This window comes from Bos grunniens, chromosome 10 (genome assembly GCF_055505025.1).
Source record: "Bos grunniens cultivar Pamir isolate PY7600 chromosome 10, Bosgru_T2T1.0, whole genome shotgun sequence".
Classification (NCBI taxonomy): Eukaryota; Metazoa; Chordata; class Mammalia; order Artiodactyla; family Bovidae; genus Bos; species Bos grunniens.
In genome coordinates this window covers 56,557,586-56,584,000 of record NC_141174.1, presented here as the reverse complement: position 1 = coordinate 56,584,000, position 26,415 = coordinate 56,557,586, and the positions used below count along the sequence as shown (strand labels likewise).

General features: G+C 42.7%; 1 protein-coding gene across 2 annotated transcripts in view; it reads right to left on the bottom strand.

The window, feature by feature from the left end:
* RAB8B (RAB8B, member RAS oncogene family) overlaps positions 1-24,101 on the bottom strand; it is a 70,124-nt gene extending 46,023 nt beyond the window's left edge. Inside the window, exon 1 of one of the 2 annotated variants that reach the window (XM_086321372.1) lies at positions 23,959-24,101. In XM_086321372.1, coding sequence (XP_086177498.1) covers positions 23,959-24,082 — 124 coding nt within the window. In that variant the 5' untranslated portion in view covers positions 24,083-24,101. Of the gene's footprint in view, positions 1-8,017; positions 8,714-23,958 lie in introns of those variants that run through there. The other variant, XM_086321373.1, reaches the window with a different exon arrangement.
* Positions 24,102-26,415: the final 2,314 nt, after the last annotated feature.

Genomic DNA, 26,415 nt, shown 5'->3' with positions numbered 1-26,415 from the left:
CCAAGGGACTCTCAAGGGTCTTCTCCAACACCACAATTTGAAAGCATCAATTCTTATGTGCTGAGAGTCTTCTTTATGGTCCAGCTCTCACATCCATACAGGACTACTGGAAAAACCATAGCTTTGATTATACAGACCTTTGTCGGCAAAGTGATGTCTCTGTTTTTTAATATGCTAAGTTTGTCATAGCTTTTCTTCCAAGGAGCAAGCATCTTTTAATTTCATGGGTTCAGTCATCGTCCACAGTTATTTTGGAGCCCAAGAAAATAAAATCTGCCACTGTTTCCACTTTTTCCCTATCTATTTGCCATGGAGTGATGAGATCAGATGCCATAATCTTAGTTATACATATACATATATATACTCTTTTCCATTAAGGTTTGTCACGTTATTGAATATATTTTGCTGCGCTATACAGTTGGAACTTGTCATTTTCCCATCCTATATATAATAGTTTGCCCCTGCTAATCCCAAACTCCCATTCCTTTCCTCCCCTACCCCGCACCACAGCTCTGTTCTCTATTATCTGTGAGTCTGTTTTGTTTAGCAGGTATGTTGATTTGCATCATATTTTAGATTCTACGTAAGTGAACACTGGGGTTGCAGGTATCCTTTGGAACCATGTTTTTCTCTGGACACACACCCAGGAGTGGGATTGCTGGATCATATGGTAGCTTTTCGTTTTTTAAGGAACCTCCAGACAATCCTCCATAGTGGCTTCACCAGTTTACATTTCCACCAACAGTGCAGGAGGCTTTCCTTTTCTCCACATCCTCTCCAGCACTTGTTACTTGTAGACTTTTAATGATGGCCATTCTGACTGGTGTGAGGTAATAGCTCATTACAGTTTTGATTTGCATTTCTTTAATAATAAGAGCTGTTAAAAGTCTATCTTTTTGGGTGTCTAATGGCCACCTGTATATCTTCTCTGGAGGAGTGTCTATTTAGGTCTTCTACCCATTTTTCAGTTGGGTGGTTTTGTTTTTTTGTTGTTGAGTTGTATGAGCTGTTTGCATATTTTGTAAACAATGTATTTTCTTTTCTATTCTTATGTTCTGGTCTAGTCTCTTCCCCTCCGTCCAAAGAGAGATTGGTCTGGACACACTAAACTGACTCCATGACCCAATAATGGGCTGCAATCCACAATGAAAAACACTGGCTTAAAGAAAATTCTGGAAGTCAACCAAAGGTCACATGCTATTTCTTTCTTTTCTAAAATTCCTTTGCTGATAAGAAAAAGCCACTCCAGCTTCACTTCTTAACAAGAGAGAGAGAAAGGGAAAAAAATGACAACTTCAGGGCCCAGTATACTGTAAGCACTAAAATATCTGTTAAATTTAAGAAGCCATTAAAAAGTGTACATGGATGTTTTTGTGTTGTGGGTAAAGTTAACAGAGAGGAGTAAGGCGAAGAAGACTTAAAGGAGAAAAAGGAGAATTCCAATGACAGAAATGCTGCCTGGGTAACGTGCCCAATTTTTTGAGCAAGACAAAGCCAGAGCTTCTGCTTCCTCATTACCTGAGATGCTTTGATTTACTGGCCCAAGCCCAAGAAGAAAATGAGAAAAAGTACCTTCAAAAAAGGGTATAAGAATTCAACAGGGTTTGATAATTTACCTTATTACAAATCAATAAAATAGAACTGTATCTTTTAAACGAGGGAATAATTGCCTGCAAAATCAAGGATTTAAACTTCACTTTAAATCAGTCCAGAATGGCTACAGTACAAATTGTACCAGAGAACAAAGTGTAGCCAAACAAATGAGCATCAGATTAGATCACCCTGTATAATGGAATCATTATTAAATAATACCCCTCAAGATATTCTCCTGAGACTCCTCCCCCTTCAACATATAATGATGCTGACAGTTATAATGGGATAGGCTATCATTAATAAAAATAGCTGACATTCCTCAAGAGCCCACTTAGTGCCAGGCTCTGTGCTATGTACTTAATATACCTTACCACTAGTCTCAACATAAGCCTTCATGAGGGCTACTATCCCTATTTTACACAAGAGGAAAAACCTAGGTCCAGATGGAGAAGACAGAGGTCAAAATCAGAGAGTGGAGGAGGAATGAGTCTGAGAGAGGAAGGATCCTGGGACTCAATTATGCAGACATTAGTCTCCAAACTCCCTGGGCCCCTGTTGGTGGTCTGGGACCACCATGGCATTTGGTCCCAAACAGGAACAGTAGGTATGGGGCCCATGTGGAATGGGGAAGCAACTCAGAACCCTGTAGAGACTGCAGACACCTGATTCTACGATGATGAGGTAGAAGGTATGAGGACATGGCACTCTAGAGACCCTCCTTCAATTCTAAAGACCTTAGTAAACAAGAAAAATAAATACTATATATGTATCTCATAGAAAATATGTTTTTCTTTAGAAAAAAGTATACAGTGTTTAAGTTAGGAGGGGGGAAAAATTGTAAACGTGAACTCTCAGAAGCAGAAACTCAAATCTTGATGGTTATGTAAGAAAAGAGAAATGAACTGCTGTTGAAATTGGAGGCAGGAGACCCGCCCTGGTCATGTCCATTGTCAAATGCACAAGCTTTGGAATGCGTTAGAAACCAAGCACACCCCTTTCCAAGGAATTCAACACCATCACGGAATTTTTTTCCAAACTGGAATTAAGCTCTTGGATAACTACATTAAACAGACCCTTTACCTCCCACACTGTTAAGGCTTTGAAAAGAATAACCAATTTGAATTTTTAAGCACTGAAAATGTCTACATTATACAAAACTTATGGACAGAATGAAGCTACGTTTGTTTTGTTCCTGAGAGCAGATATGAGAGGAATAGATGGAAAATGCAGAATGTTATTTGGAAGACAATTTACTCATTTTAAGTTTCAATACTCATAAACAAATGTGGTTGGAAAGAGAACTCGTGTTAAGAATTCCCCTTAATCAGAGGAAGACTGTTTGGTTTCCTCATTTTTTTTAACGTCCTTATAATAACTTAAGCTTTTGTCATCATTTTTAAAATGAAAGCTGCTTTATCTGTGGGCATAATGCACAGCCTAATGAATTAAAAGAGGAACACATTAGTTTTAGCATAAGTACAAGTGGCTAAATGAACAAGAAATTCTTTAGGCTTTTCTGGGCATTTGGCACTATGTGGAGGACAAAGATTTACCATGTACCGATCCACTGACCGAAGTCATATTATGATTGCTCCCCTAACTTGACCTGTCTCCCTTCCCATACCCCACCTCCACACACATCCACCTGTTTGGGGTAGTGAAATAGTGCCTCGTAGACATTTATCCTTCAAATTTCATTTGAAGAAAGATGTTAGAAAGCAATTATCTAGTATAACTCAGGTACAATTTCAGGTACTAGAGAAATGAAAATTAATTTAATCTGTGTTGAGGTTGGAATTATCCCTAGTTTTGAAAAGAGATGAGTCAGAACCTAGAGAGTTTCCTTTCATTTCCAAAGGGAAGGGAGGAAGGGAAGAAGGAAGGAAGGGAGGGAAAGAGGGAAGAGGAAGGACTTTGACACTAAAACATGTTTTATGTTTCTGCCAAAGTCTTATAAAAACCTAACATGAACCTCACAGTTAACTACTGACAGTGACATGTGCTTTTAATTCTATTCTGAAAATGTGCAAGCAAGCGAGGCAAAATTTTATCACGGTCCTCATTTACATGTATCATTTGCTCACTACGGGAATATATAATCACATACAGACATCTGTGGCTGATTATACATGAAGATGGGCCTTTCAGGATCAAGTGTGAGAGTTTCAGCGTCTTTCTCTCTATTCATACACCAATCGTGAGGCAATTCACTAGAGCTGTCTCGGTGGATAAGGCAACATATGGGGAAGTCCAGAGGCCCTTACCCTGCCATGTATAGAAATTCTATAGTAATTTCCCTGATCCACACCCCACCTCCTTCCCACAGTAAAGCTCAGAGGTGACTTTCCTTTCCCCCACCTGTTTATAAGAATCATTGTGTCCTTTTCAACACTTTCCTTTGTCAGGGGTTCTCTATTTTTCTCCTCGAGTCAAAGGTGATGCCAGATTATCACTACAGTATCTTGGCTATTCTGATCCCCAATCAGAATTTCCCCTCCCCTGGGTGAAAGTGACATTTTCTAGCACAAAAAAATTTCCAAGCAAAATGGAGTTAAGAGTAGAATGAGTCACAGCTGAACATGAACTGAAACAGCAAACGTGCTGGTGAAATCCCTCCCTTAAAAACTATCTGTAAAAATGATAAATAAACACGGTGGCCAATGCAACAACCTGGGTATCGAGCTGTTGCTGTTTTTTGCTGGGAACTAGCTCAGCATGCCCTGCACCAAGGATGACTCCATGCCAACTCAGAAGGCAGGACCACAATGCACCATCCAAGGAAGACAGGACTCCACATGATGTGGAACAATCAACTAGGGTATTTCATCTTCAGATCTGATATATAAGAGATGCTATCTCAGTTGCTATGTGGTGAGACTAAGGAAAATGTGGGTGCCTGGCAAAAAATTCACCAAAGCTATAAGTGGATTTAACCGGAAGTTAATTTTGAACTCTGCCATACTCACTTTTACTTTTAACAAGCTATATTTAAAGGCAGTATTTGCTAAACACAGTATCAAGATCCTTCATATAAATAAAATTTCAAACTAAGAATCTCTCCAAAGCCTTACACATTCTGTCCTGTCAAATGGCCCTCATCATTAAAGTATGACAGGGTTAAATAATCCTGTCCCCAGGAGATACCGGGAGTGAATGCAACCTGGAGTGGAGCAGTCACAATACACAGTAATCTCCCAAGCTCCCAGCACGTAAAGGGGCAAGAATCCACTCAACTTGGCTGAAGTTTCAGGAACATCTGTGAAGCATTTCCCCCTAATCCCAGTGATTTCTCTACTTGTGATCTAGCAACAATATTCTATCATTTGTTCCCCTGTCAGAAAAGTTAGGCCAGAAAAGCCAAAAGAGATTTTAATGTAAAACACTTAAGCCAATGAGGGTGGAGCTGATCATTCACTTTTATCCTGGCCTTTTCGGATAAGACACACGTCTCAAACAAAGTACAGAACCCTCCCCAAACTATTCCTGCTTTAATCTTCTGATGTTGCAAGAACTCCAAAGGGTCACTGTGCAGTGGTTATCTTTCAGCAAAAAATGAAGAAGTTCCTTGGGACAAGTTTAAGTACTGGCTCTTCAAAGCTAATCAGAACCACATCAAGCAGCACTGTTTAGCACACTGCTTATGATGTTAAGCCTTCCTTCTCTTCAAGAGACAATTCAATTTCTTGTCTTCTATTTACCCACCAGTCACTCATAACACAAAAGCAGCCTCCAGTTTAGAAAAAGAAGGCCAAGAACTAGCCACAGCTGTAGGCACCACCACTGCCATCACTAGTCACTGCCCTCTCCATCTCTTTTTCAGTAGAAAAGACACAGAAGAGGCAGCGGCTTCCTCTTCCTTCTCCTCTCAGGGTCTTCCATGTGAGAAACCCACCATTGTCCCCAAGTCCAAAATGATGTCAGTGCTTCCGTGGAAAAAGTTGAAAAATTGCTCCATCACAAGAGGTCAAGAACCCAAAAGTGAGGGGACTTTCCTGGTGGTCCAGTGATTAAGACATTGAGCTTCTACTGCAGAGGGCATGGGTTCAATCCTTGGTCAGGGAACTAATATCCCATATGCCACGTGTCATGACTAAAAAGGTGGCGGGTGGTGGGGGGAGGAACTTTGCACAGAAGGTTGCCTCGGGTGTGTATACTAGGAGGCCCAGTAGTGAAACTACCTGTCTTATCTCCCAGCCAGGCTTGCTTTCCCATAATCCAAATTCAGTAACAGAAGATCTGGTGGGACAGGGCAGGCACAGGCAAAGTGGGAAGAAAAACCGAGTTCATTAAAAAAAAATTTTTTTTGTTTTGTTTAAAGAAGAATAAAAGTGACAGGCCTGTATCTAGTTCAAAGATAGCTTTTTCGCAGATAAGAGAAAGCCTCCTTATCCAGATCAGGCCAATGTTCACAGGGTGCTGCCAGCTCTAGGGCAAGCCAGACAAAGTGCAGCCTTATCACCTGGGGGAAAGAAGACTTTCCAGGGCCTCCTCTTGTCCAAATGAAATCAAAATCAATGTTCCAAGAAGTTCCACAAAAAAAGGCCAAATGAAATGTTTAATTTTTTGACCACCTCAACCACAGCAGACCTTACCCACCCACCCCCTCCCCCGGCCCGGAGCTATCTGGGGTTGCAGTCTAAGATTCTTTTATCTTTAAAAGATAAACAGATCATCATTCCTAACATATTTTAGTAATTCTAATTTCAGAACTGTCAGAAGAAAAATTCTAAACTAGTGCCTTTAGAGGTTCCCTACCTCCAAAGATGAGCTTTACTTAATCATTTCATCAGTATCACCCTGAAATTTCAGCTCAAGGGCAATTTTTCCAAGCTCCAAATATGTGCCAAATACAACGTCTGGCAAATGCAAAGAACACAAAGATAAAACAAGCTTCTGCCTCAAAGAAAGCTTTCGTGGGGGTGGGGAGCTGGGAAAATAGAGAAGGAAGCCGGCTCTACCTTGAACACAGGAAGAACATGGGAAATGCCATGCCGAAGTCCAAACTACTACAGGGTATAAAGTACTACTGAGGAAAGAGAAAGCACAGAAAGAAGGCTCTGACAACAGAATGAAAGTAACATTTGAGGGGACTCAAGAAAGAAAGGCAGAATGTCAACAGGCAGAATGAGGGGTGTCATGGAACCATCTGTTCTCATAGAGCAGTGATTCTGAGACTCTTGAATTTTGTGAATTAGTGAAATCTCCGGCGGCGGGGTTGGGGAGGGGAGGGGGGCGGGCAGGGGCAGGGGCAGGAGGGGACACAGGGAGAAAGGATGAAAGAGTAGTGGTGGCAAGAATGAAAGAAGTTAAAATACGGAATATACTAAGCTAGGAACTCTGTATTCCATAAAATTTGCTTGGGTAGAACACTGGCTAGAAAGGTTTTTCTTCCCCCTGGAAAAACAAAATAGCCAGAATTCGACTGATTGTATTTCTTTTTTAATTTTGCAAAGGATAATGAGATAAATAATGACTATCTATTAGTACCATCATTTTACAAGGAGCATTTTCATTCCAAAAATGCAGGAATCACTTCATCTCAGAAACTTAAAAATGCAAGTCCTTCCCATGAAAGTGAAGTGCTAGTCGCTCAGTCATGTTCAACTCAGCAATCCCATGTACTGTAGCCCACTAGGCTCCTCCATCCATGGAATTCTCCAGACAAGAATACTGGATTGGGTAGCCATTCTTTCTCCAGGGGAATTTTCCCAACCCAGGGACTGAATCTAGGTCTCCCACACTGCAGGCAGTTTCTTTAGTGTCTGAGCCACCAGGGAAGCCCTCTCATGGAAGGGTAGCTGGTAACCTCACTGGTCAGGTGGAAACTCAGGCATTGCCCACTGTGTAATAGGAGTCTGTGGGCTAACCAAAAAGGAGATGAAGGAAATAAAGGTGACGCCACAAGGTAGGGGTTTGGAATGGCAGACTGAGCAAGATACAGTCAATTAGACAAAGTGAAAGATAAGACTTTTCAGGGGAGGGAAAAGGGATTAACATGATGTACAATCAAAGCTATGTTCCACAGTTAATTGATCAGAGTGTATGAGATGGAATGGAGTGGGTGGAGGGGGTTGCTGTCCAAGTGAGACTGAGTGCTCAGGCTACCCAGGAGGAGAATGCAAAGTTCAGGTGAGAGGCATTGAGGGCCTAAAGCAGGGTACTAGAAGAATGGAAAGGATTTAGCAACAAATTATGTACAGGATGTGAGGAAAAGAACAAAGAGATTTCCAGATTTCTGAACCTAGGTAAATGAAAAAAATATGACAGTAGTGTTAACAGATATATGAAAATTCATGAAGGGTACTAGACATGAAGAGGACATTAGTTCATGTTGGGGTGAAGGGCAGGAGTTTGGGAAAGGCTGGGGATACAAGACAGGACACTGGAGAGTCAGACATGGAAGGCTTACAAGGGGCAAGCTTACCTGCTTCATCACTTATGGATGTCTGCTGCTGCTGCTGGTAAGTCACTTCAGTCGTGTCCAACTCTGTGCGACCCCATAGACGGCAGACCTCACTATATGCCAGGCACTATACTAGGTGCCTAGAGATACACCGAAGACCAGCAGACCTGGGACCTGCACTCACGTAATCACACAGGTGGGTGATTGCAAATTGCATCAGAGTGTCTAATTTCCGAAAGAGGAAAAAATAAATAGAGAGCAGATACTTGGAAAATTACTTCAATCAAAAGGCAAAATGAGACTACCCATGGAACCAGAAGGCAGTTAGAACAGTAGGAAACGAACCGGAGCAGACAATTCCTGGAAGTTGGTGCAGGAAGAGCTTCAAGAAGCAAGTAATAAACAGTGCCAAGGGGGATGAGGATTGGGCAAAGGCCACTGACCAGTTGAGAACAGGACCCCCTGAGTGCAGTGTTGAAGCAGGCAGGGCAGGATTTCTAAGGGTTAATGAGTGAGGAGATGGTAGGAAAGCGCAAGCGATAAGACTTCTCTTTCAAGAAGTTAAACAGCGAGAAAGGTGACGTAAGGAAGTGAATTTAAGGGATCTCTTTATCAAAATGGAGGTGATTTCAACAGGATTAATGGCAGAGCAGAAAGAGCCAGCTGAGCCAGAGAAAGAGGAGCGAGAAGACATGAGAGGAAGATGACTGCCAGAGCCTGGCTCCAGCAGAGTGGAAAGGTATTCCATCAAAAACATCAACCAGGGACCTCCCTGGTGGTTAAGGGTTAAGACTGCGCTTCCAGTGCACAGGGCACAGTTAAATCACTGGATGGGAAACTAAGATCCCGCATGCTGTGCAGTGTGGCCAAAAGAAAAAAAAGAAAAGAAAAGAAAGAGGGTCAACCAAGAGGTCAACACCGGCTCCTTGAAGAGAAGGGAAAAGGAAACAAGGGAAGATGAAACTATCTGGAAATTTCTGGCAAGAAAGGATGTTGGCAAAGTTCTTGTTAGTCATAGGGTCTTTGCTGGAAAAATACGGGGAAAGAGGAGACACTGGCTGCGATCTGAGTGAGACATGAACAGCTGGAGAGTGCCAATGGCCACCAACTGTACATTCAGGCTACAAACACTTAAGCAGGGCCTTCCACACACCAGAAACTGTGCATTTACAAGTGGGCATAAGTGAAATCAGCAGGCATTTATTACGATAGGCAAATACTCTAGGCAAAAGAGAAACAGACTGATTTTATCACTCTCATATCTAGAGAAAGACCATAAGCAGTAACAGGTGATAATTACATATCCTTTGAAGATTATGTATGTGCTAATGGATGAGATCTCACTATTACAAGAGGCTCAAATCCATTCCTCAGAAGGAAATATATGGTGTTAGTTCATTTATCCCACAGATACCGCATGCCTGAACATCAAACAAATGAGCTCTGAAGAGGCAAGCCATGGTTCCTGTCTTCCAGAAGGTCACCATCAGGTGGGATGTCCTGAAAGCTTCTGCATGCTCACAATTTTGGCACATTTGAGTGCTCAGAACATTAGCTGAGCCAACCCTCACAATTTTTATGCTTCATCAGGAGGCAAGACTGGCTAACTGAACGTTTTTAACATTACACTTTTCTGGACACAACATGATTTTAGGGAATGGACTGGACCAGAAAGCTCCACGGCGTGGTTTTCAGTGCCATCAAACCCCAAGACAGAACTCATCTTAAAACCACTGCCGCTTTAAAACTGATCAATTATGTGTATCATTTCCCTGCACGTGGTCCTGCATACGTACTTTCAACTGCAGTCAGAAAAAATGCTCTCCTCCTAACCTCAGCCCTCGAGGCTCCTTGTGACCTGGTCTCTGTCACCTCCTGTACCATCTTTGTATATGTGTGCATGTGTGCATACACACACATATATATAAATGCTTAAAAATACTTTTAAACTAGAGGAGAGCATCTCACCTCACCTTCTTGGTTTAAGTAAGCACTGTACAAAGCCAAACCCAATTTTGGCTTTATTCCTACCATGTACAAGTAATCATTTAGTATGTGGCAGGAAACGGGTTAAAAGGGAGGAAGATCATGCTATACACTCACCCTGACACATTTATTTCCCTAATCCTCTTGGAGAGATAGTTTAATGATTAAAAAGAAACTACTAGCATGTATCGATACTGTGAAAATATGATTAATGACTTTTGATTATTAGGTAAAGAAAAACCTAGTAACTAACTTTCGAGTTGGGTAATTTACTCCATTAAAATCAGCTATGGTGTTTCAAGATTAATATATTGTTCAAATTCATGTATGCAAACAAATTCGTTAAAATTCAGAACCTCACTCAGAAACTCACTGCATTTAAAATTCAGGGCCCTAACAGAGGACACTGAGCTCAAATATTTAAATTGAAACATCTGTCCCTCCTAGACAGGGCATTCAACAGTGATTTTATTTATATTTTCACCAGAAGGAAGAATTCAATATGCCTGAGAGTTTGCAGCAGCTAGAAGGCTCTGAAGAACTTGCCCTTTATATCATCACATTAACATCCTACAGCCAAGGCCAAGGGCTGTCTTGGACACCTCCTTATGCCAGCTGAGGCATAAGGACCTTCACTTTGGGAATGAGTTTAAAGAAACGGTTCCCGTTTTAGCTTAGTTAAACGCATACAGTCCTAAACTTTAAAGCACATCCCATTAAGTAACCAAAATGTTCCCATTCATATTTTTTATGTAACTTATTCTAACAGGTGCTTCTTAAGTTACCAGGGAAAAACCAAACCCTCACCATTTACTAAGCCTGGCTGCATGTGTAGCCCTGTGTTAAATGCTTCCCTCCAGTACACTCCATTAAACCATTCCAGGATAGTTCTCTGCAGAAGAGACAGGGACCAAGGTGGTTTAAAGGATGTAATGATGTCACCCAGCTGGTAAGGAGCTGCCCCGCAACGCATCGTGCATCACATCAACTCCTTGTGTGTGTTACTCGCTCAGCTGTGTCCAACTCTTGCAACCCCACGACTGTAGCCTGCCAGGCTCCTCTGTCCATGGGGATTCTCCAGGCAAGAATATTGGAATGGGTTGCCATTTCCTTCTCCAGGAGATCTTCCCAACCGAGGGATCGAACCTGGGTCTCCCACATTGCAGGCAGATTCTTTACTATCTGAGCCACCAGGGGTAGCTAATCTTTTTCTTTTTTAATATTTCTGAGTCACCGATGGGGCAGAAAGGCTTAGGGCTTAAAACCACAGACTCTGGAGCCAAACGGCCTGGATTCAAATCCAAGTTGGTTCTACCACTTATGAGTTCTGTGACCCTGAGATGTTCTTTAACATCTGTGCCTCGATGATCTCATTTGGAAAAACGGAAATAATAACAATGTACCTGAGAGGCTGTTATGAGAATTAAATGGGTCAACCCATGAAAAATGTTAATTCATGTAAAATGCTTAAAACTGTACCTGATATATAGTAAACACTCAGTAAATATGCAATTCAGTTCAGTCGCTCAGTTGTGTCCGACTCTTTGTGACCCCATGAATCACAGCACGCCAGACCTCCCTGTCCATCACCAACTCTCAGAGTTCACTCAAACTCATGTCCATCGAGTCAGTGATGCCATCCAGCCATCTTGTCATCCTCTGTCGTCCCCCTCTCCTCCTGCCCCCAATCCCTCCCAGCATCAGGGTCTTTTCCAATGAGTCAACTCTTCGCATGAGGTGGCCAAGTAAATATTAGCTCTTATTAATTAAAAGCAAGTGTTGTAACATTGAAACCCCCATGGATCGCCAAGGTTCTCAGAGCTGTGTGGACCTACCTTCAATGAACTCAGACTGAGTTCACCCACACAGTCACACACACATGCCTTTCTGTCTCCCACGTGCCAAAGGTATTATGCACACAACAATGCATTTCGTTCTCGAAATAAAACAAAATTCTTGCAGTACTCTTCCTTTATCAATAAGGAAAATGGTTAAATAATTCACTCAAAGCTCTCAACAGGAATTAGCAGAGTCTGGATTTGAATATGAGTCTCTGTCTCGAAAGTCCAAGTTCTTTTTTACCTGTACAATGTCATCTTCAGTTTTCACATCTGTTTTTACCATTTTGTGAATAAAAGTGGTGAGTGAACCCGTCGTCACCACTTAGGATCAGAGTTTTGGAAGGGACTATAGAGTGAATCTAGCACAACATTCCCTGTTTGCTTATGGAGAAAAAAGGAAGCCTGGGAGGCTGGCTGCTGACTTGCCCCAAGTCACATAAAGAATGCCACTGCCACGTTGCCACTTCTTCCTCTCAGATGCTGATGGCCCACCTCTAGGAGGCCCCCAGCCCTGCTTTAAAGCAAGAATGCAAATGCTAAGTTTGGATCCAGGGGCTCCCTCCCCAATGAGGCAAGTTCAGCATTTTAGCAAATGGACTTTGTATAACTAGCTTTGCTGCTTGGACCTTTCCGCTTTCTGGCTCAACAACAGCGTTCTAGAGACCCAGAGTCAGCAAACAAATCAGGTGTTAGACTGGTCTACAATGTCACTGTGAATCTGAGGAAAACTGCCAAACACAGCTTTACAAACAAAACCCAGAGCAGAGCCAATTTCACTCTGGAAAAAAAAGGAAAGGAGAGGCTAACGTAAAGTTTAAATTTAATTTGTCAAAGGAAGGAAGCTCACAATTAAAGCAGCAGTTCCTAGCACTCTACAGTCTAGCTGAGACCAACAACAAACGTACAAGTATAACAAACCATTGGCCCCATGTGGAGAAGCAATGCTGAGATTTCAATATAATTAGCTTCCTTTCCACAAAAGACTTGGATTCATAATTAAACTCTGTCTCCTCCTGCCCTGGTTCTGCTGTGTATGTATTTGATTGCTTCCTATGGGACTGGGTGGGGAAGCCAGGAGACAATCTGAAACCAGAGTCTGCTGACCTTCCACAGCCAGCAAGCAACACGATGCGTGTTTGCATTAGCTGTTACTGGGCCTCGTCCAGGGAGAGGCTGATTTCATCCCTCTACTCAACACACTTCTCAAGGGTTTGCTGGTCAGTTTACAAAGTTCTTACAGACCAGTGGAAGTGACCGCTACTACAGGCTAAGTGACAGAGCATTGCTGCTGCTAAGTCGATTCAGTTGTGTCCGACTCTGTGCGACCCCATGGACGGCAGCCCACCAGGCTCCCCGGTCCCTGGGATTCTCAAGGCAAGAACACTGGAGTGGGTTGCCATTTCCTTCTCCAATGCATGAAAGTGAAAAGTGAAAGTGAAGTCGCTCAGTCGTGTCCAACTCTTAGCGACCCCATGGACTGCAGACCACCAGGCTCCTCCATCCATGGGATTTTCCAGTCAAGAGTACTGGAGTGGGGTGCCATTGCCTTCTCCGGACAGAGCACTGAGTCCCATGGAAAATTTCAGGACCCATCCTGAGAGGAGCAGGTTGTTGTGGACAGACTGTGGTTCAGAACTGAGTTCAAGGCTCAAGTCTTGGCTCCTCTACCTACTTAGTTGATGGATCAAGAGTCTATCACTCTGTCAGAACCTTACCTTCCTCGTCTAGAACATGAAGACAATCTCTGTCCATGGACATGATTACTGAGGAGTTTAAACAGGGTTGTTAGTTAAAGTGCTCTGTAAATGGTAAAGGGCCAAAGGAAGGACGGGGCAACCAAGGATGTTTGCTTATCTCCTCACTGGTCTCCCTGTAGAAAATCCCCAATGACTCCCCACTGCTCTCAGGATAAAGTCCAGACTCCTGAACAGGTTTAAAGTCCCTTCACAACCTGCCCTCTGATTACCCTTCAAGTTGACCCGTGCCACATGCCCATCTATTGAGGAGGAGCTCCTTCAGGGGTTGTCTCCCCGACATCTGCAGGTGAGAGCCCCTCCTCCTGACACTCCAAATTCGACCCAACTAAGGCCTCCTGAGGTTCTGATCTTAACCTCCACATTATTCTCTCCTAGATGCCCTCCTCTCCCTCTCCTCTACTCTTTGCTGACATCTTACATTAACCCCTTTGAAGCCCTTTTCATCACTGAGTTCAAACTGCCTGGACACTTGCTATTCTTTCTCTTCTCAATATTTTGTGGACTGAAAAAAGCTGCTCACTGAACGAGTAAAATTCGTGAAAATGACTTGGTATCTGACATTAGTAGCCTACTAATAAATCACTACAGTTCCCAACCCCAGCTTCTCCTTTTCACAAATAAACACAAAGGCAAAAAAAACACAACAAAACCTCACTAGTGTCCACCTGCAAAAAGAAAAGAAAGAAAGTGAAGTCGCTCAGTCGTGTCCAACTCTTTGCGGCCCCATGGACTGTAGCCCACCAGGCTCCTCCATCCATGGAATTTTCTAGGCAAGAATACTGGAGTGGGTTGCCATTTCCTTCTCCAGGGGATCTTCCTGACCCAACTTCCCCACAATCATTAACTAAGGACAAATTCTTTTTTCTTTACAGATACTACCTGATTTCATAGACTCACAGAACACTGCAGCCAGAGAGATTCTCAAGACCCCTGAAGCCTGAACTTTCCTTTCACAATGAGAAAACAGACCCAGGCTAATGTCCTTAGGAAGGACCTGTACCACCACTGACTGGAAACATGCACCATTGTTTTTCAGAGCACTGTATATGTGGTAAATCATATTAATGAGATCCCAACATAAAATAAAATACAATGGTGTTTATCCAAATTGAAGGCTGAAGGGCTAAGACAGAGACACACCTCTGAATTTATATATATATATATATATGTTTTTACATTTCATTGTTATGGAATTTTGTGGATGTAAAAGAAATTATTTCACTTGTTTCATTACTTTTTCATGCTTCTATAAGACTGGAAGTTTTCAAAACAATAGTAAGTAGACAAAGGAAATGTACTTACTCAAATGATTTTGCTTGTGGACAAAGTCTTCATCTGTTCATCACAGGTTATGACTGAAACAAGCACCTAGTTCCCTGACCAGGGATTGAACCCTGGCCCCCTGCACTGGGAGAGCAGTCGTAGCCACTGGACCACCAGGGAAGTCCCCCAGAAATGAACTCTTATAATGCAACTTTTAAGTAGAACACCTTATATTTCATGTATGTTAGAAACTGTCCTTCTACTGTATATATCAGGAAAGTATCTATGAATTATTAAAATAACTACTGCCAAGTTCTCTCCCCAAATATACAAAATTGCAATGTGAAGTGGGGAAATCATGATTTTTTTATTATTTAGTTTTAAACACTGTAAGAAAGTAATGCAGTCAAAAGTCACCATATTTTAGGCAGAAGTTTCTCACTTCTCAGCCAACAATTTACTCCAATTTACAAAAGCAAAAGAGGCTGAACAAGTAGCCAAAGAAACTGATACAGGAGGAGGGTAGAATGCTGTTTTCATCCTTCTCTCCCCTATTCAGACCCCTCGCCCCAAATCCTGATAGGGTTGATGTGTCAATGGAGAGTGAAATGAGAAAGTGGTCTGAATCATTTCAAAAATGGAATAGTTAACTCTCAATAAAGAACTGTTTTCCACGCCATCTCAAGATGTTATTCAGAGACCTTACGATAAAAAATTCCTTGTTGAAAACCATAAACAGCTAACCCATCCAAATTCATAAGCAACAAACAAATTACAGTACGGTCAGTCACTGACATCTCACAATGTATACACTTTTCTTTCGTAATGGATTTTTTGTATGAGATTAGAATATTTTGCAATACCTATTCCAGCTAAGAAAATATTGCATAGGGTTACAAGAAATGAACTTTTTTGGGGTGCCGGGATCTTATTAATAGTTCCCCAATCAGGGATCAAACCTGTGCCCCCTGCAGTGGAAGTACGGAGTCCTAACCACTGGACAACCAGGGAATTCCCAGAAATAAACGTTTTTTTAAAAATGTTTATTTATTTGTTTCGCTGCACTGCGTGTTTTGTTAGTTGCAGATGCCGTATCTGCAGCTGGGGCATGTGAACCCGTAGCTGCAGCCTGTGAGACCTAGTTCCCTGACCAGGGATTCAACCCTGGCCCCCTGCACTGGGACAGCAAAGTCGTAGCCACTGGACACCATGGAAGTCCCCCAGAAATGAACTCCTATAATTCAACTTTTAAGTAGATCACCCGATATTTCATGGCAAAACTTGATCATGTATGCTAGAGACTGTCCTATTTTATACATCAGGAAAGTATCTATGAGTTATTAAAATAACTAGCCAAGTTCTACCCCAAATATGCAAAACTGCAATGTGAGGTGGGGAAATCATGCCACTCCCAACTTTGCCAGCAGAAAGCTGTGAAACGCTACATATTGGTTAAGACTTTGTAGTTGGTTTTTATCATGATGAGGTGGAATTCCATACCCTACTGAGCTTCTGCAAGTGCTCTGAAGTCCTGCAATGCCGTCAGGGGACTGCAAGCAGCACTGTCACCCAGCCTGTCGTGGTGACAGTAAGCCTAATCTGACGAGCATGGGGACGTGCAGAGCTTTCACACTTCCTCCCGGGAGCCAAGAATTAAAATTCTGGGCCCAGGAAGATGAGAGCTCTGTGGAAAATGTCCAAAGGTTGAGCAACAGGGAAACACCAGAGTGCGTAATTAAACTGATGCTGAATGCTACAGCTTAAGACAGCAAGAAAATACTTTGTCACAGTCAGGGCACAGGGCTGCTGTAAGAACTGTTTCTGAGTTGTCGCCATTACTTTATGTGCTTCGCTAAGGAAGTCCTGAGTAACTAAGTAACTTAAAAAAAATAGCGCAGACATTTCTTCCTCTGAAGACAATCAGGCACCTATTTCCTTTAAGGTTCTTTATAATTCAATGCAAAATAAAAATAATCCAAAATTTAAAAGTGAACAAAGGAAAAGGACACATCTCCAGACACAATATATCCCGCAATCACTGACAGATAATATTTTAATACTGAAATTTAGCCACGACACATTGGAAAGCAAATACTACCTATTCACTCCAGAAAAAAAACAAAACAAAACTGAAAACACTCATCAGTTCCAAGGATACAGTTTGCCAGGCTGTGCCCAGGGACATCTTCTATCAATATACATTGCAGAGCAAAACTATCAATGGACTGCTTCTTTTATAACACGGTGGCGGAGGTGGGGAGGGGGCAGAAACAGACAGCAAATGTGTAGGAAGTTGCCACCCACACTCTCCATCCCCTGCCCACGACTCACATCAGGAATTTGTCACAGTCTTCGGTCTTGCTGAGCTCAGACAGGACCTGAAAACTCTATACAACACAGCATGCCAGGAGGCAGCTACCAACTCAGCACTGGCATTCAGGCTGAAGCCCATTTCACCCCAGCTCTGCATAGTCCTCAACCTACTATACCGAAATACTGAAACCAATCTTCAGAGAAAGCCACTTGGTGACAGTTTCAAGACTCCCCAAAACCCTTCATTTAAGCCAAAAAAAGGTATTTTTCCATATTACATAATTACTAAAGGATAGTAAGAGCAGAAAACATAACTGCAAACATTAGTTTTCCTCTAGACATGAAGCTGTTCCACTGAGATACACAAGCAGTTCTATGTAATAAATGTTTATATTCATCTTTTTCAAAATAGCATTTGGCTTTATTCAACCCAAAGGCCCAACCCAGTTCCAATCCACTCACTATGCTGTCACTCAAACCAGTGCTGGGCAGAACACAAACACAAACACAGCTCCATCTGCTAATTAAAACTGGGCATGAAACTGTTAACAGGCATCTGTTGCATTGTTTGCAGCTAATGGGCAAAGACAAAGCTGAAATGGCTCTTCTAAAGCAAACCCAGTGATTTCACTCATTTTCTATTTGGTATTTATGTTAGTGGGGGGTTGGAAGCAGGGTGTTAAAACAGCTTATTATGGAGACTGAAAGACAAGTGATATATCTTTCAGAGTCTAAAATATCCCTTTAAAACTGATTATAGAAAGACAGCATTTGATAGAGGGAGAAATAGTGTTAGGAATTCAAATTAAGCACTTTTAATCTCATCTCTGACATCATCTAATTATCTAGAATACTATGAAAGATAATGACTAAAATTCAAGCAATGCTGTATGGCTCACAGTGCTTTATAATTCATCCATCCAGCCATTCATTCATCCAATTGATCAGTCATTTAATAGAGGCCTTAGAGACTTAAAAAGTGAGTAAGATTTGATTCTTGCCCTAGGGAACACAGAACACCCGTGAAAAGTTGGCATAGTAGTAATATACTCTAGTACAGATAAAGGAACTAAGGCCCAAGAAGGACCACCAACTCACTAAAGGTAAGACAAGTAGGAATAGCAGATGTCACGACATGAACCCCAATTTGACTCCAGACCTATTGCTCTTAATTCACCGTGCAATCTTCCTAACACCAAACACCGACCACGCCACTTCACTGGCTACTTACATCTCAGTAGCTCCATATTAAGCTATGGAGCATAGCATAGCATACTATATTATATAGCTACACTACCATCTAACAGCTAGTTCCCCATTCCCTACTCCCACCCTCTTCTCATGCCACTGTGAAAACCCTTTTCTGCACATCTTTCCCATGTAGCGATTCTAACACACACAAGAGCTCATCTCCAGAACAGTCCTGTGTACAGGCAGGCAGACCTGACCTAGAGCCAGTCAGCCTCAGGCCGTGTCAGCAGCTCCCAGGTCTCCCAATTCTGGTTCCATATTTTTTTCTCAGATTCAGTGATGAGCTTCCATTAAAACATCAACTGCTAAATTTTTCCCTGTCTTCAAAGACCAGACATTTTCCACTTAGGCAATATCCAAACCTATTTCCCTCCAGCATTTCTCAGAGGATCCAAACAGTTTTGGTGCTGTTGCCAAGAGAACCTCCTCCCTGGTTTGCTGCCATGCAGAACAGCTGGCGAAGCTCTTTGTTAAAGCACACGTATTCTTAAGACATGTCCAGGTCTGTCTCCAAGACTCAGTTTCCTACCTTAATTTGTTGAATGGCTTTTTGCAATCAGTAGAACACTAACGGAGGAGACGAGTTTAACCCTTCAATCTCAGGTATTACACTCTTGAAACAGTGTTATTTTCAAAGCTGTCACTTAGGTGGGAAGTCTACTGACACTCTGAAAGAACACAATGGCATTAAACTAAGGTTTTACGGACAAAATGTTCAACTTGAAGTTGCCTGAAAGTGTTCCTCGCTCAGTTGTGTCTGACTCTTTGCAATCCCATGGACTGCAAGCCTGCCAGGCTTCTTCCTCTGTCCATGGAATTCTTCAGGCAAGAATACTGGACTGAGGCCATTCCCTTCTCCAGAGGATCTTCCCAACCCAGGGGTCAAACCCACATCTCCTACACTGTAGGCAGATTCTTTACTGTCTGAGCCACCAGGGAAGCCCTGAAGTTGCCTGGCCCTTGCATATTTCTGTTTGAGAGGCTGAAATCAAACAAAACAATGATGAAAATCAAATCAACTTGTACTACATATCTGGATTATGCTCAGCCAAATGCTGATATCATCTTGGATAAAAATGTAAATATGACAAAGTTTGTTTTTCGGTCAATAAGTCTTGATAAAAGTTTTGAATTGCTACCAACTGAAAACAGTATTTAATTGTAACGTGGGGTCAGCAAACTCTCTGTGAAAGAACAGTTAGTAAATATTTTTAAGCTTTGTGGGACACATATGGTGTCTGCTTCATATTTCTTGTTTTGTGTTAGTTTTTAATAACCCTTTAAAAATGTGAAAACCATTCTTTGCTTGTGGACTGCACAAAAACAGGCAGGAGGCTACATTTGGCCTGTGGGCCATAGGCCACCAACTCCTAAACATAGAGAAAGTGTATCCAAGAAAAAAATGCCAGGGAATAAATTGTCTAAAAGTGCTCTGATGGGACTAGGCTCCAATTACCAGCACACTATTAATACAATGTCAATGTCATTAGTTACTTTGCACATGGAAGGAATTTTAATGGCAGGATGCACTTTGATTCCCTAACCTGAAACAACAGACATAGAAAAAAAGGGCAAAGGACAGTTAAAACATGCTGAGTTAGCCCATATAAACTTCTACAGGACTCTGAGTTGTTGTATTAGCATTTACTGTTTCCCTGAAGAGATACAACTGATCCAAATGGTAACACTTTAACTTTCCTCACATATAAGCAAATGTGCAAAATTGAATTCCTCCCTGGAAAAGATGGTAATTTGAATTTACAGCGGTGATCATGCTGATCAGAAACAGCAGCAGCTCAACTATGAGAAGCAATCCAGACTTGGGTTTGAGGTTTCACTAGAGATGCTTCTACAAGCATCTGATCAGCTGCATGATCTTGACAGCATCAACCTAAGCTTGGTTTTCTTATTTATAAAACTGGGGCACAGACATCATGTAGATAATTTCTAAGGCTCTTTATGCTGTTCAACTATGACTATACTAAATAATATAACCACTCAGGAAATACCCTAACAGGAAGAGGGGGGCTGGGCAGGGGAGAGACAGTAAAGGGAAGAAGCTGAGACTGTCCTGTTAGAAGACAGAGTTGGGTCTTCTCTGTTCTCCCGGCACCAGGTTCAGTACAGGCCATTCCAAGATGTCCCTCTGCCTTCGTATCAATATTAACATGTATCCACATCCCATAGGAAATATAATTCAGAGAGATTGCATTACTGTTTCTTAGTTGTCTTCATGATACATTTTACATACATTTAATTAACCACTGATAATGATTATGCAATCCATGGGGTCACAAAGGGTCCGACATGACTTAGAGACTGAACAACAACAATGATTATGTAAGGGGCTTGAGAAGCCAATCAAAATTGCTTTTTCAGTTCTTAAACATCTGAATTGAATGAGAGTTGGTTGTTGGTTCTAGGCACTGAACCTACAACTTCAAATGGATAAAACATCTCTACTCAATAGTTAATAGTTATCTGACTGATACGTGAAGACTCCCAGCAAGTCAGTTGAAAGAAGTATACCCTCCACCACCCTCAAGAGCAGAAAGGAAATGAGGAGAGCCAGGATATCAGAGAAGATACCAGAACCTTACATACATGAAAGAAGAAACTATCTGTGAGACAACTATATCTGTAATGAAAATGACTGTCTCCTTCCTTTCATGAAGGCAGAATCCCTACCAAAACAGGGTCGAGAGGTGGCAGATGTCCTTTTCTAAAACTACCTAAATTTTAATAAAGCAAAATTAAGACAGTAAATGTAACTCCATGGGAAGAAAGAGATATTTATATATATAACTCCTGAAACACACAACACACACACACAAACCCCAGGTATTAAGAAATAGATTTTTACTGTGACGTAGACCTTATCAAATTTTGTCAGCAATCATGTGGCAAATCTTTCCAAACCCAGTCAGAGAAGCCCTGGAAACTTCCATGCTGAGATGCCTCAAGAAATAATTGTGACTGGGAGGAGGTGGACCACCAACGCTTCCTTCAGCAACTTCAGACCACCTGGAAACGGGGGTGAAGGTTGGGGGCATGGATATTTCTGCTAGAGATGCAGACACTTCAAGCCTATGTTTGTGGTCAATGTGTGTGGAACATTTCACTAGAATGATGTTAACATTCACCTTATTTTCCTAACTTAACTTCAACTCCAAAGCATTAGGTTGCAGGTAACGTATTTTTTGTGCTGTTTGAAGCCTCTTGGCTACCACTTCCTGTCAGAGCTCTTGGGGCTAAAAAAGAGGCATGGGATTTCCCCTCCTCCATGTCAACTGAAGACACAGCTCAGAGCCTCTTTTTACCACGTCTACTCCATAGAAAATGCAAAGGCCAACATCATACATGAGATTCACCCCCCCTTTAATGCTTCCCTCCAGGTCTAAACTTTTTCAGGATGCTCACTTTCCTGCAACCCTCCACAAAACAGAATTTCAATCATTTAAAAAAAAAAAATTCACACAAGAAAGATTGTACTCCCTCAGAATAAAAAGTAATTTTTCAAAGCTACTATTGTAAAAGGAAGCAGACACTCTCACAGAAAAAGTAGGACAAAAATTAAGACTAAAAAAAGAGGAAACTAACAAAACTGTTACAAACAAGCAAAAGTCATTTAAGGAGCTTAACAGAAACAGCCTCAGTGAGATTTAGTCACTTTCGATGCAGGAGAATGCTTCTGGGAGGTTCACTCATAGAATGGACAAAAGGCGACCCGCTTGACTTGTTAGAGACTGTCCTTTACCTTCTGGACTTCAGTGTGCACTCAACAATGAAAAACGGTGATTTGGGGTTTTGACATGAGTACCAGCATCAAAAATTAACACCTTTTGGTGGCTACAACAGCTCCCATCAAATCTCTTAAGAACATACTTGAGACATGACATTTAAAATCTGCTTCCTCAGAAAAGAAAAAGTCCCACTCACGAATGACTGCCAAGAACTTGCAACTCAAACTTCCCTAAGCCCAGACATCATTAACACCCAGGAGGTTTCAGACCATTCAATCCATATGAAAGATGCCAGAACAAACAAACCATAGCTTTTCCCAGTGCTTCACCGAACAGTGCTCTATACCCCAATACTCTTCTTTTATAAATGATAAATTATCCTTAAAACATAACTCATTACCATAGCACTAGCCCCCCTAATAATCCCAGCAATTCATGGTGAAATATGCTATAAGAACCATTTGAAAGATGCTTAGGTGAGAAGTCACAACATCACCCAGACAACCAACAGCTAAGATTCTTAAGGTGCTTAATTAACTCCAGCTCTGATGTTAAGGTCACTTGTACAGGCAGCTTAAAACCAGCTCTGATTTGCTCTTCTTCAGTTTAGGTTAAGTCTGAGATCTTGTTACCTGAACAGAGTCCTCCAAAACTAGGAAGGACAGCTCCCAACCAAGACCAGAAAAATCAGAATCAATTGAAAGTAACTGGGGGGTACACTGCATGTTCTGATTCTTTTAGCAAGTAATAAAACCAAAAGGAAAATACACAGAAAGGCAGGTAGAATGTAAGATCAATTTCCCAGCTGAGACTTACTAAACCTTCAAGGGTAAGAATTTTAAAAATTGAGATGTGCTGCTTTGCAGGAGATAGTAAACCATATTTTCCTGATCATATCATTCCAAAAGTCACCAACCCTCCCAACGCCCATTAACACTCCCAGAACAATTTAATGGTCCATAGACAGTATCTCATTAGTCACTTTTTGCTCTTTCTCCTGCACTTGATCCAGAGGGAGTAAAGAAAGAGAAATGGTAACCAGTACTCCCAGTAACTAGAGAAAGTTCTACTTTCTATTTCTCTCCCTTTACCATCTTCTCTCTTCTATGCCCCACCTCTTTACTGTATATTTTGCTTTTCCTTTCTATTTCACACCCAGCTCTCCTTTACTTTTTCCGAGTATCCTCATTTCGTTCTTGAGTCCCCTTAACTCATCTACCTTTTCCTACGATTTCCTCATAGTATCTCTGACCAGACTTCTTGCAGCCAGTGTCCCTCTCATCCCTCAACTCTCAATCACTCTTTCCTCCGAATTCCTTTCGGATTCCTGGGTTCTCCTCTACCTTGTCCCTTGGGTCCTCGGTCCCTTTACTCCCCGGACCTTCCATTCCCACTCCCCCAACCCTTCGTTTCCCCCTTCCATTTCCTTCCTCTTTTAATCCATTTCACACTCACTATCCCCTTCTCTTTCTCTATGAGCTTTCCTGTGTCCCCCCACTCTGTCTCTCTAAGATCCCCTCCCTGTCACACCCCCAACCCTCTCATTTCCCCCAATACCCCTAGTCCTTGTTCTTCTGGTTCCTCCTCCTCTTCCTTTGCCCCCAAGTTCCTCCTTTCAACCCTCTCAGCCCCACGTCCTCATCGCCTCTCTCTCTCACGCCTTCACCCTCTCCCACTGCCCTCGCCGCCCAGCTGTCCTCGGGGTCCCCTCACTGAGGCTCCCAAGTCCTCCCACCGCTCTCTCCCGGCCCCCTCGCACCCGCCCCCCATTTCTCACTCCCAGTCCGCGGCCGCAGCCCCTCCCTCACCGATGGTGGAGATGAAGGTGGTGTTGAAGGCGTCTTCGGAAAAGCGAAATAGCAGGCAGGTCTTGCCCACCCCAGAGTCGCCGATCAGCAGCAGCTTAAACAGATAATCATACGTCTTCGCCATCTTCTCGCTCCGGCCCTCTGACCCGGGAGCCAGAAGAGCGGCTGAGAGAGGCGGGGAGGGGGCCGCGGGCGAGGGGGCGTGCCCGCCGAGCCGCCGCTCGCCCCGCCCCTTCCCCCGCCCCCTTCCCCGGAGAAGGCCTGCGCGCCCCGCCCCGCGTGGCCAATCCACGGGGGTTTCGTAATCACAGCCGGCGTCCCAGTGTTTTATGGGACTTGTAGTTCTTGTGAGGCGCTTCGGGCGTGCCTTGGGCGGGCTGTCCCCGCGGCCCCAGAGGATAAAAGAGGATCCTCTCTAAGCTGGGTGACCCGGCATTAGGCGTTTCCTCTAGAGCTAGCTGGGAGGCCGGGCTTCCAACTCTGCGTGTTGCGCCACCGGAACTTAATTTCATCGTTTCTTTGTGTGCGGACGCCTTTCAAATGCAGGACCTTGAAGGCTGAGTCCGCAGTTCCCGCATCTCTTCCACCGCGCCCCGGAGCTGAGATGCTTTCGTTCCTTCATGCTGCCGTGGCGCTGCCTGTGGATTATTTGCAGAGTGCCTTATCTTGCTTCTCCTCCAGTTCCTGTCCAGCACTACGTCTAAGCCCCCTCCCCTCCCTCAACCCCTCAATTACCGAGCTCAAAAAGAATGACTGCCTTTCTCACTTGAATCCACTCCTATTCCCTTCTTCAAACCTCCAGAGCAGAGCTAAATACAGTGGGTATTTTAAAGGATCTACTGTGCAGACCGCTCCCCTCTTCCTGCAGGAGGATGGACAAAAAGAATCTGGGAATTGAAATCTGTGAGGCTTGTACGTCAGGCATGTGCCTGATAAAACTGCAAGCATTCATTCGAGGCAGAAACTGACGGTGGGAATCTGGAGGGTAAGATTTGGATTTTGTCTTGGCTCAGCTGCTTAACAGCACATAGGCTTTCTGCACCTCAGTTTTCTCATCTGTAAAATGGGTATAAAACAAGTGTCTCATAGGATTGTAGGAAAATTAAGTGAGATACTGAATGTGAACCTACTTTGAAATCCTTAAGGCAATGTGGCAATGTTAGTATTGATGGTTACCTTCTTCAGCCCTTTGTAGGCTCTCATTTTAATGGATAACAAATAGGGGAGAAGGAACATTCTGTTATACCCAATCCGTCATTTATTGTCTTAGACTATTATTTAATTGTTTCATGGATGTATTGTTAAGGCCTCTTTCGGTAGCTAGGGGCAGAGCCCCAGCCAGTGAAGGGGATTTAACGACTCAGGTAAATCACAAGGGCAAGTGAATAGCTAAGGAGGTCTGGGACCAAAAGCTGTATCCACTAGGGGTGTCTCTGTCTCTCATCTCTTTTATCTTCTAATTTCTAATATGTCAAATATGAACAAAAGCTCTTTAGAGGCCTCAATAATTTTTAAGAGGATAAAAGGATCCTGAGGCCAAAATATTTGAGAACGACTGTCTATGGTTCTTCGCTCTAAAGAAACACCTTTCTGGGAGGTTGAAGGTTATTAAGGGAACTAATGCACTCAGCCTTTAGTAGACTAAGGGGAAAACTTGGACAGTTGGTTGAAGACGACAGCAGGTTTTTCTAAAACACGTCTTGAGTGCCTTGTGACTTCATATTCAATGCCAACGATATTACATTCTTAATCTTGTGAGTTAAGAAAGAGTAGCAAATTCAATTGGCCCTAGTAACTACTTTCACCTTCTATGTGGAAAAAACAATGAAATGTGTCATTGACACACTTATTAATCATACAATAGCCAGAGGCTTGTTGCTAATCTAATGTCTAATTTCTAGAGTCCACTTGATGGGAACAGATCTAAGAAGGTCAAAGTCACAGTTTATATCCCCTAATGAGGACAGATTATGCCCTCTGGCACAGGCTGAGCCTCCCTGCCCCAGTCAGAGCGCTTGGGCAAGTCCTGTGAACTGGGCCTCAGCCAGGGCTGAACAGGACTTCCCAGGTGGCACTAGTGGTAAAGAACCCACCTGCTAACACAGGCGACATAAGAGACACAGGTTTGACCAATGGGTTGCGAAGATGCCCTGGAGGAGGGCATGGCAACCCACTCCAGTATTCTTACCTGGAGAATCCCATGGACAGAGGAGCCTGGCGGGCTATAGTCCATGGGTTCACAAAGGGTTGGACATGACTGAAGCCACAGGACAGCGTAGCACAGCACCGTGCTGAACAAATATGGACAGTTTAGTTCTATACCTTCCTATTCATTCTGGAAAAGAACAGGGAAATCTTTAAGACCACTGGAATCCTCTTTCTTTTATAAAATGTGTACTGATTAAAATAACTTTTAGTTCCACTACCTGCATGCAACTGTTGGCATTCTCTCTGTGT